The 15828-nt window shown below is 34.0% G+C and overlaps 1 protein-coding gene across 1 annotated transcript in view; it reads left to right on the forward strand.

Moving 5' to 3' along the window:
* The window catches only part of LOC134238165 (general transcription factor 3C polypeptide 2-like), a gene marked incomplete at its 5' end in the record, with an annotated part of 51965 nt that overhangs the window by 20073 nt on the left and 16064 nt on the right, over nucleotides 1-15828 (forward strand). The window contains 3 exons of the mRNA XM_062720279.1: nucleotides 316-514; nucleotides 833-947; nucleotides 14158-14228. Coding sequence (XP_062576263.1) covers nucleotides 316-514; nucleotides 833-947; nucleotides 14158-14228 — 385 coding nt within the window. The remainder of the gene's footprint in view (nucleotides 1-315; nucleotides 515-832; nucleotides 948-14157; nucleotides 14229-15828) is intronic.

Genomic DNA, 15828 nt, shown 5'->3' on the forward strand with positions numbered 1-15828 from the left:
TACTTATGTTTGATATATATAAAAATTCAGTCTCAGTCTAGATCCATTGCAAAAAATGCTGAAATTAAGAGTGAAGATTCAGGAATTATTGTGCATGGATGATGTCTTGTCTTGAGCGTTAACCCAAGTACATGTATGCTATTTAATTTTCTCCTAAATCTCTGCTTTTCTTTGAATACTTTCAACAGACCTTGTACACTCTTACAAATTATCATGTTATATTATTGATAAACCTTGTTTGGGACATTCATGTCCTTTGGATATATTTCTAATTTATATACTAAGTTATTTTTTTTTTCAAAAAAATATTTTAAGGAACCTACAACCTTTTTGCTGGTGGTCCTGTTTGGGGCCTTGCCTGGTGTCCTGTACCACACAATGTCCAATGTGACCAGTTTTTGGCTGTGAGCTGTCACAGAAAAATGGATGAGTGCCATGAAACAAAGTCACTTTACTCGGGAAAAGGTGCAATCCAATTGTGGAATATTGGAGAACTGAATTCTCTGTATCCAAAGTGAGTACATATTAGGTTTATTTCAGACTTACACTTGAATAAGTACATTTTAGGATTATGCAATCCAGAATTAGACTGAAATAAGTCCATTTTTATTTATGTATTCCTGACTTAGTCTTTCATAAGTACATTTTTGCTTTAGATATACCGGGTATGTATGTTCCGACAATCCAGGCATCACATAATATTAACTAATCTTTTATCCAGTCAAATTATGTGTTAGACTTACAACCAGATTTAAATTATTGAGCGTAAATTTTCTTATCATAAGATGCATTACTATACATAATTTGATATATTATTATGATATTTTTCCAGGAATTCAATGAGTAGTAACGTTCCTGTCCTGGAGTTCTGTTTATCCCACAGCTTTGGTGTTATTTACCAGTTGTGTTGGTGTCCGAGCAATGCCTGGGAAAACAAGGACGAGAAGGTGAAAATATTAATAATACTAACAGAATTCTAGATTTTTCTGTGTGTAGTTTTCGCTATATGAACATAGAGCTCCTGAGGGTTGTGCATGTAGTACACATGTACCTTTAATATAGCCACACTTATTTGTTTTCAATGTTTTTGTTATCTCTTTAGTACCATGAAGACAAAAAGTGATTACATAAAAAATGAAATTGATGTGAAAATTGTACTACAATGCATCATGACGTCATGTTATTTGCTTTTTATCATAGAAAGAGTATGCATTGTGACATCACAAATTTATATACCCCCAGCTCAAGTTGGGTGCACGGAAATTTACACCCAACTCTGTAACCAATCAAAGCTCATGTTACAAGCTACATAGGAAATAAAACAGTGTATCACTAGGTCACTTAAACATCAGGGGGGCCAAACTGTGTATCACTAGGTCACTTAAACATCAGGGGGGCTAAACAGTGTATCACTAGGTCACTTAAACATAAGGGGGGTCAAACTGTGTATCACTAGGTCACTTAAACATCAGGGGGGCCAAACTGTGTATCACTAGGTCACTTAAACATCAGGAGGGCCAAACTGTGTATCACTAGGTCACTTAAACATCAGGAGGGCCAAACTGTGTATCACTAGGTCACTTAAACATCAGGAGGGCCAAACTGTGTATCACTAGGTCACTTAAACATCAGGAGGGCCAAACTGTGTATCACTAGGTCACTTAAACATCAGGAGGGCCAAACTGTATATAACTAGGTCACTTAAACATCAGGGGGGCCAAACTGTGTATCACTAGGTCACTTAAACATCAGGAGGGCCAAACTGTGTATCACTAGGTCAGTTAAACATCAGGGGGGTCAAACAGTGTATCACTAGGTCCCCTAAATTTCAGGGGAGCCAAACTGTGTATCACTAGGTCACTTAAACATCAGGGGGACTAAACAGTGTATCACTAGGTCACTTAAACTTCAGGGGGACTAAACAGTGTATCACTAGGTCACTTAATCAGGGGGGCCAAACTGTGTATCACTAGGTCACTTAAACATCAGGAGGGCAAAACTGTGTATTATTAGCTCCCTTAAATTTCAGGGGGACTAAACAGTGTATCAATAGGTCACTTAAACATCAGGGCGACTAAACAGTGTATCACTAGGTCACTTAAACATCAGGAAGACCAAACTGTGTATCACTAGGTCACTTAAACATCAGGGGGGTCAAACTGTGTATCACTAGGGCACTTAAACATCAGGGGGGTCAAACTGTGTATCACTAGGTCACTTAAACATCAGGGGGGTCAAACTGTGTATCACTAGGTCACTTAAACATCAGGGGGGTCAAACAGTATATCACTAGGTCACTTAAACATCAGGGGGGTCAAACTGTGTATCACTAGGTCACTTAAACATCAGGGGGGCCAAACTGTGTATCACTAGGTCACTTAAACATCAGGGGGGTCAAACAGTGTATCACTAGGTCACTTAAACATCAGGAGGGTCAAACTGTGTATCACTAGGTCACTTAAACATCAGGAGGGCCAAACAGTGTATCACTAGGTCACTTAAACATCAGGGCGACTAAACAGTGTATCACTAGGTCACTTAAACATCAGGGGGGGCCAAACTGTGTATCACTTGGTCACTTAAATATCAGGGGGACTAAACAGTGTATCACTAGGTCACTTAAACATCAGGAGGGCCAAACTGTGTATCACTAGGTCAATTGAACAACAGGGGGCCAAACTGTGTATCACTAGGTCACTTAAACGTCAGGGTGACTAAACAGTGTATCACTAGGTCACTTAAACATCAGGGGGGTCAAACAGTGTATCACTAGGTCACTAAAATATCAGGGAGACCAAAATGTGTATCACTAGGTCAGTTAAACATCAGGGGGGTCAAACAGTGTATCACTAGGTCAGTTAAACATCAGGGGGGTCAAACAGTGTATCACTAGGTAACTTAAACATCAGGAGGGCCAAACTGTGTATCATTAGGTCGCTTTAACATCAGGAGGGCCAAACTGTATATCACTAGGTCACTTAAGGTAAGGTTTGCGTCTCCCTCCAACTCATATTTTTTTTAATATGCACACATGCTATATATCAATTTATTCAGGGAGATAAGCTCCATCATTTAATATGATTTTCAGAGATATTGCCCGTCCCATTTTTTTAGTAAAAGACGCCAAATTTAACGTGTTTCCTATTTCACCTCGAATATTATTTTCATTGAAAAAATTGATTTATTTTATAAATTATCAAACTTTTATAATTAAAATGACCCGAATTAGTATAATTCATGCTTCTATTATTTAAACTTTAAATTTTCCGTCATCAAAAATGTGAAAATTTGTGTAAAAAAGACGATTTTTCAATTTTCCTTGATAAAGTGAAACCGTTGCCATGGCAACAAAAATATAAAAAACAACGTCTTACATATCTACCGATTCCATCAAAATCCACGAAGTTATTAATTTGATCATTTTCATTAATTTGAACTAAAAAAATATGTATGTCCCCAATATTATTTCCATGGAAACAGGGGCTATATTATGGGTTCGGAACATAAAAATCAGGCTTTTCCTACACTTTTAAAGACAACATTGATATCACCTTGTCATGGTGAATGTTAAAGACTAAATGTTATTTTTGATATTGTTTTTAGGCATAAATTGGCCAAAAATATTCAAAATAAAACTCCTCCTGTGCTACATGATGGTCTAAAAATTTATTCCACGGAAGAACTCTAGTCTTTTATGGCAATCTTTACATCTGAATATTCTGATGAATTTGTCCATGAATTGAACTGCAACACCTTTAGAAGTACATGTATATGTATATAAACATACTTCAGAACATGTTGCAACTAAACCAATTAAAAGCCTATGAATTTGACCTCATGCTGATTTAGTTATTCCAACATGTAGTAATTTCTAGACATCTTTGTAGCAAAATATCTTTATTCAGTCATGGCTGGTGACTGTCATTATACACGTATGTCATTTTTTTTTTAGTGAAATGTTGTAAACATTGCATCCATGAAGCTGCTGTGTTTATAATTACATGTAAATGATTTCTTTACTTCGAAGAGTAGAAATGCTATCTTTAAAGTAATGTTTGTTTGCCCTGAGGCTCCCTTGACTCAATGTAAAATTATTGGGTCGGTAGGTGAGAAAATCTTCAACAACATTTTTTAAGGGGGATAAGAGGAATAAAAAGAAAAAAAATACGGCCCTGGATTGAAAAAAAGTTTTCAGTCTGGTCATTTTAGTCAGTCGGTCTAGAGAGGCCGACAACCAAATATTTCTTAAAGATGACCTATTTCTACACTTCATGGACATTAGCTCAATCATTGGATTAGGTAATCTGAGAATCTATTAAATTGAAATATTGATTATCAGACAGAACAAAATAAAGATGAATTTTAATTCATACTTTGATGAGTTTACAGAGTACATCTGATTTCAGAGAAAAGGCAAAGTCTGCAAAATGACATAACACTGTCATAAATATTTGTCAAGAACAGGGAAAAATAAACAATGCTACAGTGATAGATATATCTCCTTGATATTCATGAAATAATAATTTAAATATAACAAAATTTTCTCCTTTTTAAAATGAAAATACAGAAAAAAATTAAAAGATTATAAATGTAAACAATTTTAAAATAAACTACATGTATTTGTGAAAGATTTCAATTTTAGTAGATAACTAAACTGGTCTTATCATTCCTACTAAATTAACAACCTTACAATTTCCAAGTGTCATGTTTTAAACTGTTACATTAGATATAATTATACATGTTCACTGCAGCTTTATGTACAAAACTCATCAGTTTTCAGAAATATTTATTTGAGCATATTAGGTTCTGGTAAGAACAAAATTTAATGAATAAAATATTAATTTTAATTGTTCGTGTATTAATTTCCTTGCAATTTTACAAACCCTTTCTTGTTACATGTAAGTTTAGACAAAAGCAACCTTCAATTAATACCTATGATGTATACATTTATTTTACTAAAAACAAATTCAAAGATGGACAAACAGAGCATGCACTGCAATCATCACATATGCATATTTTCTAAATATATGGAAAACAACATGTATATACTAGAAATGATGATGTTAAACATTAAATTTTCTTCTATAATCTATGGACATTTAAAAATATGCATTGGGTATAACAAGTCAGAAGTTCTTCTCCAAATCTCCATTGATTTTGCCATGTCTGGTTCAACATCTTAGCTTGATCCATCCATTTTCCTTAATATTCTTGAGCTGATATGGGATGACCTCTACTTTGATTGACGGCACAAATCTTTTAAGGAAACATTGAAGTACTTTTTAGCTCACCTCAACGAAGTTGGGGGGAGCTTATGTGATACCCTCGGCGTCGGCGTCGGTGTCGGCGTCGGCGTCCCAGGTTAAGGTTAAGTTTTTTGGAGCAGTTTTCTTTTTAATTACTTCTGTGTCCTATACTGATTAGACATGCATGGAATATGGTTTTAGTGTGTTTTATTGTACCAGACAAAGTTTCAGATGCTGCAATTTCAGCAAAGGAATGACCAGGTTAATGTTTTTGGAGCAGGTTAACATTTTTGGTGCAGTTTTTGGTGTGGGTTTCATTTCCAAGTAACTATAAGCCCTATGTTGACCAAACTTGCATGGATGATACATCTAAGGATGCATACTACCGGGCTTGCTTTGGATGCTGAATCTGACCTACATTTTTCGGTTGAGTGAACAGGTTAAAATTTTGGTGCAGGTTTCATTTCCAAGTAACTATAAGCCCTATGTTGACCAAACTTGCATGGATGATACATCTAAGGATGCATACTACCGGGCTTGCTTCGGATGCTGAATCTGACCTACATTTTCCAGTTGAGTGAACAGGTTAAAGTTTTTGTTGCAGGTTTCATTTCAAAGTAACTATAAGCCCTTTGTTGACCAAACTTGCATGGATGATACATCTAAGGATGCATACTACCGGGCTTGCTTTGGATGCTGAATCTGACCTACATTTTCCAGTTGAGCGAACAGGTTAATGTTGTTGGTGCAGGTTTCATTTGCAAGTAACTTTAAGCCCTATGTTGACCAAACTTGCATGGATGATACATCTAAGGATGCACACTACCAGGCTTGCTTCGGATGCTGAATCTGACCTACATTTTCCGGTTGAGTGATTAGTTAAAGGTTTTTGGTGCAGGTTTCATTTCCAAGGAACTATGAGTTCTTTAATGACCAATCTTGCATAGATGATACATCTAAGGATGCATACTTCCAGGCTTGCTTCGGATGCTGAATCTGACCTACTTTTTGAGGATGAGTGAAAATGTTAGTTTTGATGCATGTTTCATTTCCAATAAACTATGAGCCCTATAATGAGCAAACTTGCATGGATGATACATCTAAGGATGCACACTAATGGACTTGCTTCGGATGCTGAATTGGACATACATTTTTCAGATAATAGACAAGGTAAAAGTTATGGTTGCAGGTCTATTACCAAAAACTATAAGGCTTATATAACATTGTATAAACCAAACTTGCACAAATGCTGCATCAAGAGATGAAAACTCTCAAATTTGCTTCAGATGCTGGATTTTCATTACATTTTCATGAAGAAGAAGTAGTTTAAATTTTTTATGTAGGTCTATTTCAAAGTATCGGATCAAAATTGCTTTTAAAAATATTTTCAATTTTGGAATGTATACTTTTTGTCGGTTAATTGTGTGACTTTGCCTTACTTAAAGACAACATTCGTTGAGGTGAGCTCTGTAATCTCTGATTACCTATGTTTTTTTTGGTTCTTATCTATTCCAATTAATGACCCATGATCTGAAATCATATGTGTTCATTTTCACAATAACATTTAATGAATTGCATTTTTGGAATTGCATAAGGAATTACACTGAGTTTCATTCACTCAATGAAATGAATAAATTTCCAATATCAATATGAAATTATTGAAAAATTTACAGATTGAATTAGTAAAATGCAAATGCTTGATCAAGAAAATTAATGTTCTTGTCATGCACAATCTGTATCTCTTTTTTATTCATTAGAAAATGATCGAGATATCAATTAAAATCATACCTCATTTAAAAAGGTAACTTGAACAATTGAATACCTGTTCCAATAATGTTACAAATATTAGGCCTAAAAAGCAAGGATTTTATTTTTCACAATTTCTTGAATGGATGCCTTTTTATTTTTTTGGCAATGTTGGGATATTAGTCACATCCTGACATCCTTGTACCGTTTATTCATCGTTTTTAAATCTGTAGGCAGTAGATCATTCATAACTTTCAGTAAAATGAATAGTTAAATAATTACCTTATGAAAATACTATGTATGAACAATCAACTGATCAAACTGTCAACATCATCATTGGACATGGTCAAATGCACCGTGACCTTTCTTCCCTGTTCGGACTGCATATAACATAATACTTTACAGGATACTCTCAGGTCTTTTCTTTTTTCTTTCCCATTCTCACTTAAAATTTTACTGTAGTGGTGAAGCGAGAAACACACAATACAATGCGTCAATGACTTTCTTCTGATCGAAATGGCCGTGCAACTTGCCTCGTTCCGTATCGAAAATAAACAAGTCCTCCTTTATTGGTTAATCCACATGCATCACGCTAATCTCAAAGACTTCTAAGATCCCTATGCTTTGATTTGTTATAAGATGTTCTCCTGAAAACGTCCTTTGTTTTTAGTCCTAACAATAAGTGACAACAGAGACGTCAACAAACATCAAGTATGACAGAGGAAATTCGTTACCGAGATGCTTAGCATCGCTGGTTTAAATTCGCCTGTTTCAAACGCTTTGGTGATTCGCAAGAGTTATCTCCCTGTAAACGCAAACCTTACCTTAAACATCAGGGAGACTAAACTGTGTATCACTAGGGCACTTAAACGTCAGTGGGGCCAAACTGTGTATCACTAGGTCAGTTAAACATCAGGGGGGGTCAAACAGTGTATCACTAGGTCACTTAAACATCAGGGAGACTAAACTGTGTATCACTAGGTCACTTTATTTAAAAGACGTGAAAAATCTATTACTTCCTCTATAATAATAAACACTGTGTCTCTGATTTGATAACTTATTCAAATGACGTATCAATTCGACTTAATTTTAACTAAAGATACATTTTTAATACTGACATGTGCTACTGATTCACTGATTAAGGAAATGCATTACATAACTCTTTTAATGTTCTTCTAACATCACTAATCTCTAGTGAAAACCTAGCAGTTGTAATGTGGATCATAGTGACATGTTGAAGACTGCAGGAATATTAAACAATATTGTTTTTATTAGGTCACCTGAGTCACTTTGGTTTTAATTAATCATTTATGATGAGTGAAGGTGCCTTTTAAGAAATTGTGAAATATGTGACCCCAGGGTTTATGGTTCCTGTGCGGTGGGGCACTTCTGGTTATATAGTAGAAATGCATTTTTTCTTTGTTCCTCAGATCTACCTCTGGGTATTAAGTAACCAAAGTAAGCATGTTAAGAGCAATTCTTTGTAATGACTTGAAATTTTATATAGGAGCTGTGGCTGCATAGTCAAAATGCAAAAAAAGAGCCTTGAAACACATAATATTAGAACAAATTATATTTTATTTTGGTTACCTAGGGTTTTATACCATAGAAGCCCTTAAAATTTCCACTTTGTATGTTTAAATTTGATCGTATCATTTTAAAAAGCACATTTCCTTATAACTGATGATCAATTTTTAAAGGTGTTTGTTTGGTCTTAATTTTCCCATTTAAAAAAATTTAAATCAGATTCTTTAAATAGAGCATAATGTTATGGAAATAAGCAGAAAGTACATGTATATGCTTAAAAATCTTAATTATATTTTGTTTCCTTGGATACTTACCCGTAAATATAGACTCCCATAAATTTTATGATTGATATTTATTACTAGCTAATCTGACTTTTAATTTTGACTATCATCCAATCTCTACCTGGATACAAGAAGCTGGCACAAAGGGTTTAAAATTGATTTGAAGTTTACAAAATCAAACATTTTCCATTCTTGGTTACCATAGCAACAGTGTTTTTTCTTCATCAAATTTTATCAATATATGATATTCAACTTTAGTTCTACCAGATAAGTACTATTCAAGGTGAGTCATATTATATGTTTTTTGATTTAATGGCAAATAAATTCTTAATGCAGCCAAGAAAATTCACTTTTAACAACCTTGATACCTTGTTTCCTTGCAAAGTAGCAATTAATCCCAATTTTTCTGAAGGTGTTGTTGTTGCAAGGTCCTAAGGATCCATATTTGCCAGTCTTGAATTTTCAGGTTTTTCCTCAAGACCGTAGCATTAACCCAATCTTAGTTACTGATTTTACTTGGTTACACTGTGTTTCCTTGGCAACCATAAAAGTTATTTATAGAATTATATTGCTTATATTTCTATACTTCAGGTCAAGCAATTACATTGTTTTTCTTCAGTTGTTAATTGAGTTTGAGCATGTAACACCTATCATTAGTGAATACTAACTCAGAGCTTTTTTCAGCATATTTCAGCATTTAAATGTATTCAAAATGTACCTTTGGTTACCACTTACATAGATATATTTTAAACAGTTTCTTTACAGTTTAAGTGGCAACAAGGTGTCATGTTTTTGTGAGATTGGTTTGTTTGCTTTTCCAAGTATTGTAATTAAGGCTCAGTAAAGATTAAAAGTATCTCAATTTTTCAAAATTTTCTGGCTGTACCATGGCAAACGAGACACATAGCAACAAAACTTTATTTGATATGTTTCTGGGGTCAAGTACTAAGAATGGGTGAGTTTCATCAAAATCATTGACCATGCGTGGCAACAAAGTTTAAGTGGTTACAGAGAATGGCTCTTACCCCTGCGAAATGATATTCATGTATAGTTATGATAAGCATTGCTGCCTCTTTCAAAATTGTGAATTTCATGGTCTCTGGTTTAAAACGTGAATCAAATTCAATTGTTGGAAATTTGTTGCATGATACTAAGGTGACCTATAAGGCCCATCCCCTGCGAAATGATCAAGAATAATTCTTGAACTTTTAAGAAAAGTTCATGAATTATATTCTTGAATCAGCTCATGAATTGTTCATGAAGATCCCATGAAGTTAAAATTGGACACTCATGATTTCATGGATTTTATTCATGAAAACCAAGTTCAAGAATATTCAAGAATTATTTGTTGTTCATGAACAAACTTGGATTTTTTAAATGCCTGCAAAATGATCAAGAATAATTCTTGAACTTTCAAGAAAAGTTCATGAATTATATTCATGAACTTTCAAGAAAAGTTCATGAATGATATTAATAGGTTCAATGTATTTTCATGAACTATTCATGAATAATTTGTAAAAGTTATTTAGGAATGTTCATGAACTATTCTTGAATGTTCTTGCTTTTAGTAAACAAAAATGTAATAAGTTATGCATACTGAAAAACTGTAAAAGAAAATATTTTAATAGCATCTTGAAAGATTTCACAGAATTTTTTTTTTCAATCATGTTAACAAAATCTTTGTTCAAGTAAACAACTCTGATAAGTGATAACGATAATAAATAAATTATGTAGTTCATTCCTGATAAATTATGAAAAATTTCAATTCAAACGCGACTCTTTGCAGAATCCTTAACCTTACTTGGTCAAGAGGAGAGTGGGTTCCTTATTCAGCGTATTTCAAAGTGTATGCCTAAAATGGAACGATTTTTAATCCAAGTCTCACTGCCTGGCAGAAAAGTGTGTTCAGCAATTAGGGCATCAGCTAAAAGGGCTTTCAAGGATTTTGAGCAGAGGTGGTCAAATGAAAAAATCTTATTGGCTTTCCCTGTGGAATTTTCAGAATTTCATCACTTGGATCCTTTGATCGATTACGATTCATATTTTCATTCCTTTCTTTTGTTTTTCTTCAAGAGCCTGGATTTTTTATATATATATATTTTTTTTGGCAGCCAGAGTTTTTTAATCTTCTGATCTCAACTCATCAACATTATCTGTGAACTGCTTCTCTTTTCCCTACAAGAACAAAGATTTTCTGAAAATGCTCATAAATGTGAAAACTTAAGACTTGCATATTTGTTTCATTTAATTCTGCATCATAGGCACTGCCATATTTTAAAGCATTCCGAGCGGGAGTTTAGCCTGTGTTTCCCTAGTTAGAATAATCTAACTGTGTCTCGGTACAGGCCCTCACCACAGTTAGAATACGTCCCATATACTTGCAATGTAGCAAATCGGAGCGGATCCGCTCCGAAACGATTTTGAAGAATATAAAATGATTTGCACTGGGAATAACTACCAAAATAATCAAAACAAACCTTTTTGAGATTGCTTATGCCTTTTATCCCATAAAATAATCCATATAAATACGAAAATCCAATTAATTTTCTCAACGTTTTTCTCTCGATTCAAATTACTACATTCGGAACTCTCTAGATTGTTCCTAGTAAATGCACTATGCGAGTTATCGCCCGTGTTTCTTTCTGCTACATTACGAATACACGGAACGAATTCTATCGTTAAACCGGGTCCGTAGGACAATATCATTTTAACGATAGAACATTCTATCTAGTGTTTCCCTTGCCCGCCATGTTCAAGATGTTATAGGTGAACAAGATGAATTTTTCAATCTTTAACTATTATATGTAACGTAATTTGCTTGGATCCTTACTCATAACACAGTTTGACAAAATTTTCATTATAAAAGGACATAACTGAACTCTTACAAATAGCCAGTAACATCTTGACAAATAAATTAAATTGATCCTCTGGATATTCCTTCTTCGTATTCTGTTATTTTCTTCAAAGGTTGACAAAGAATGACTACGCTAATAATCCTCCCACTCTACCGATTCACTTTCCAACGTCTCGCGCGTTTCAAAGATTGCGCCTTTTAAAAAGTGTCATGCAGAGCTAATTAAGAAATAGTTTCGAATTGACAAGATTTTAGTTAAACAAAAAATAACAAACACTATCTGAATGATTTTTCACTGAAATTAATTTTTTTAATTAATATAAGTTATATCATTTATTGAATTTGATTTTTTTTTTACATTATACCTGTAGAGCCATAGTTTCGTATTCAAGTATGGCCGCCTCCATATCAGAGGACAACAAATATCTCTTGGATTACCACTCTCCCTCAAACTGAGTACCCTGAGCTATGAAAGTGTATAGGAGAATAGACTACAAAATACGAATGTGGTTCATGTCATAGCTTCTTCACAACCATGCAGCCTGTGCTGTATCATTTACACGCGATGGACAGAAAAATGTGACTTTATAACAGCATCAAAATATAAAGCTTTTCGACCCAAGAATGGTACAGTACAGTACGGACAAGAGATGTAATTTTTTAGTTGTCAATAAATTTATGATACGTTTTTACGAAGATTATAAAATTTTTCCTAGACTGTAAGTCTGTTTCATTTTCTTACAACTTGTTAAAAGTTTGACAAATAGAGAAAATTCGGTCGAACAAGGTTGTGTCGTGAAAAATGAGATGATTTAAAGCACAATATTAATATAGTTGGCCAATTTAAATGATGAAGAAACATTAGTAATTCAATATGAGAATAAAATGCTGTCAATATTGATGCAGTTTTCTTTAAATTACGATCATAATTTAATTATAATCTCCCTTCTAGACAGTTCATAACAGAGTTTTATTATCCTGAAGAATCTAAGTTATCAATTACATAGAGTAGAAAATAGTGATTTTAACCTCTTATGTTCCCCTACTCGGCTCTGATCCCATACTTTCAAAATCAAAACAAAAGCATGTTATTAATTAAATCAGGGGCTTGTTCAACAATTGCATCTGCATGCAAAAGTTGTATTATGGGAGTAATGAGAGTTTTCTGGCGATCGTTTGTGACAATTATTTTTACATTTTTAGTCTTCATGAAAATTCATGAACATTCATTACCTTGAACTACTAAGTTTTTTCTTTAAACTGAAAATTACCAATATTCATATTTGTTCATCATTTGTTCATGAACTATGAATTGTGAATGTTTTCATGAATTTTATTCATGAACTACTTTTATGAACCTATTAAGAATCCTTTAAGAACCATTCATGAACAATTATGAACAACTCATAAAGGTTCTTAAAATCATGAATATCATTTCGCAGGGGATGGGCCTCTTCTTGTTGATTTGAACTATCAGAGGTTTGGTTTTTTAGTCCAGTAAGGGTTCAGATTCACCTCTGACATTTTAACTGTCAGAGTTTTGTTTCGTAAGTCCAGTAAAGGGCTAGATTCACCTCTGACATTTGACCTCTGACATTTGTACTGTTAGAGTTTTGATCTTTAGTTCAGTACGGGTCAGACTCAGCTAGCACTGACTGTACTTTATTATATACCCTATTGAATATCACTCAATGTTACGGTAACAGTTGATTTTATTTGATAACCATTCTGGATCGCCACACAGATTTTCTGAATCCTTATCACCACTCTCTGATATTGATGACTTACAATTAGTACACAGAAACATGACATTATTTTCTTGAGCATCAAAAAGTACCTTGACATTTACCGTATAATTCCTATTAACCGCCCCGGGTACTTAGAAAATTGCAAAAGGGGGGCGGTTATTTTATTTTTCTATATACAATATTTAATGTCATATTTTAACTTCAAAAAATCTTCGAAAAAACTTTAATTGAAGATAATCCATCCAAATTAAGATAAAAGATTGATTTTCCACCGAGAAATTGGATTATAGACAAGTTTCATTTTCAGTTTCTTCAAAATTTGGCAGACTTTTGATACAGTTGTATATGATTTCAATCACTGTACAGGGGGCCCTTACACATTTCCTGAAAATTGAAAAAGACCTAAGGGGGCGCTTATAGGGGCAGGGGCGGTCAATAGGGATTATACTGTATATGCTTTTTTTAAATTAATGGAAAAATATTATATAATTGATCTCAAATGGTTTGTTTTACTATATTTTGCTAGTTGTAAAGGGGGGGGGGTGTTAAAATAATTTTATTATTATAACTTACAGTAACTTGATCCAAATTAAGAGCCATATCACATCTCCTTCACATATCGTTTGACTAGATGATATGCCTGTCTACGCAACGTGATAGGACTCTCCACAATTAGTAATGAGGTCGTATTGACAATTTGATGTCATTTTTCAATTATTCACTGAAATGAAGATTAAAGTTTATTTTATTTGTAGCCATCCCTGCACTTACCAAGACTTGGGCTGTTAGCAGGAGCCTTCTCTGATGGAAATGTTCACATATACAGGTGATATTTCCCTCTCTCTCACCACTAAACTGGGCATGCTAAATACCGGTATATTATCAAGTGGTGTTTTTTTAGGTCACCTAAGTAAACTCAGGTGACCTATTGCTATCTGTTTTCGTCTGTCGTCGTCCATTGTGCGACGTGCGTTAACATTTGAACATTTTCAGCTTCTTCTCTGTAACCGCTCAACCAATTTTAACCAATTTTGGCACAAAGCAGTTATGGGTGAATGGGAACAAAAATGATAAATTTCATGGTCCCTTCCCCTTGGGGTCTAAGGGGCAGGGCCAAGACCACTTAAATTAATGTCATCTTTAAAAATCTTCTTCTTTACTCCTTGAAATCAAGCAGTCAAACTGTTGGCATGATTGTAATCAGTATTGAGTCCTCTACCAAAATTGTGAAATTCATGGCCCCAGGGTCAGGGGTTCTTGTGCTAGGGTGGGGCTATATAGATTATGTATTGAAAATGCGCGTTTTTCTTGAAAATCTTCTTCTCTGCACCTGGGTATGAAATAAACTAAGTATAAAGATATGATGAGCGAGAATGCCTCTTCCAAAATTGTGAATTTCATGGCCCCTGGGTCAGGGTAGTGAATTCTTTGAAAATCTTTTCCTTAGCTCCTGGCTTTTATGCCAGTGATCTAAGCACATATTTATAATTAAGAAAGGTGCCTCTTGCTAAATGATTAACTTCAGGGCCCCTGGGTCAGGGGTACCGAGGAGGGGGTAGTCTGAAAATAAATTAATGCTTTGAAATCTGCTCTTTGTTATCAATCAACCATTCATGATAAAATAAAATTTATGATTAAATTTCCTAAATTTTGAAATATGTGGCCTCATATTTAGTGGTTCCTGTGGGGTGGACAATTGGTTATAAAGTGAATATGCATTTTCTCTATGTCACTCTGATCTTACTCTAAGTATTAAGTAACCAAAGTAAGCATGCTTAGTGTATGATTATGATAAACAATGGTGCCTCATTCAAAATTGTGAATTTCATTGCTTTTGGTTAAAACACATACCAAATTCAATTGTTGGAAAGTTGTTACATGATACTCATGTGACCTATAAGGCCCATGGGCTTCTTGTTTTCTTCATATTTTATAACTCTTAATGACGTAAATGACTATTATTGCTTTACAGATTTTCCAAGTTGAAGTGTCTTTTTTGTCCAATTTTGACCCGCAAGCTATGCTATAATTGTCTCTATTTTACTTGTAAAATATATTTCTTTTGGAAAATCATTAAGTTAAAAGCAACATTTCATATGATAAAGCAGAGGGTTTATGAACCTTAATGCTGCATAAATCCAGATGATTTGCGGGGGGAATATTTGAGGTTCTAATACATAGAAAAAATGAAAATAAATAAATTTGGTTAGTGTTAACTTTGGCAGTGTTAAAGTGTATTGTGGAATCATCAGTGCTCATCCCTTATCTACTGATTTACTTACCCATGAACAAGTATGTGGTTAGACATTATGTTTGTTTATTGAATCATCTGAACATATGAGATTCTGACCAAATTATGTCCCCATGAAACAACAAAATTTTGCCTACCCACAAACACTTAGATATTAAAAATAAATATTTTGGCT

This window comes from Saccostrea cucullata, unplaced genomic scaffold (assembly GCF_032062105.1).
Source record: "Saccostrea cucullata isolate Sc308-1 unplaced genomic scaffold, CSIRO_AGI_Scuc_v1 ctg6947, whole genome shotgun sequence".
Lineage (NCBI taxonomy): Eukaryota > Metazoa > Mollusca > Bivalvia > Ostreida > Ostreidae > Saccostrea > Saccostrea cuccullata.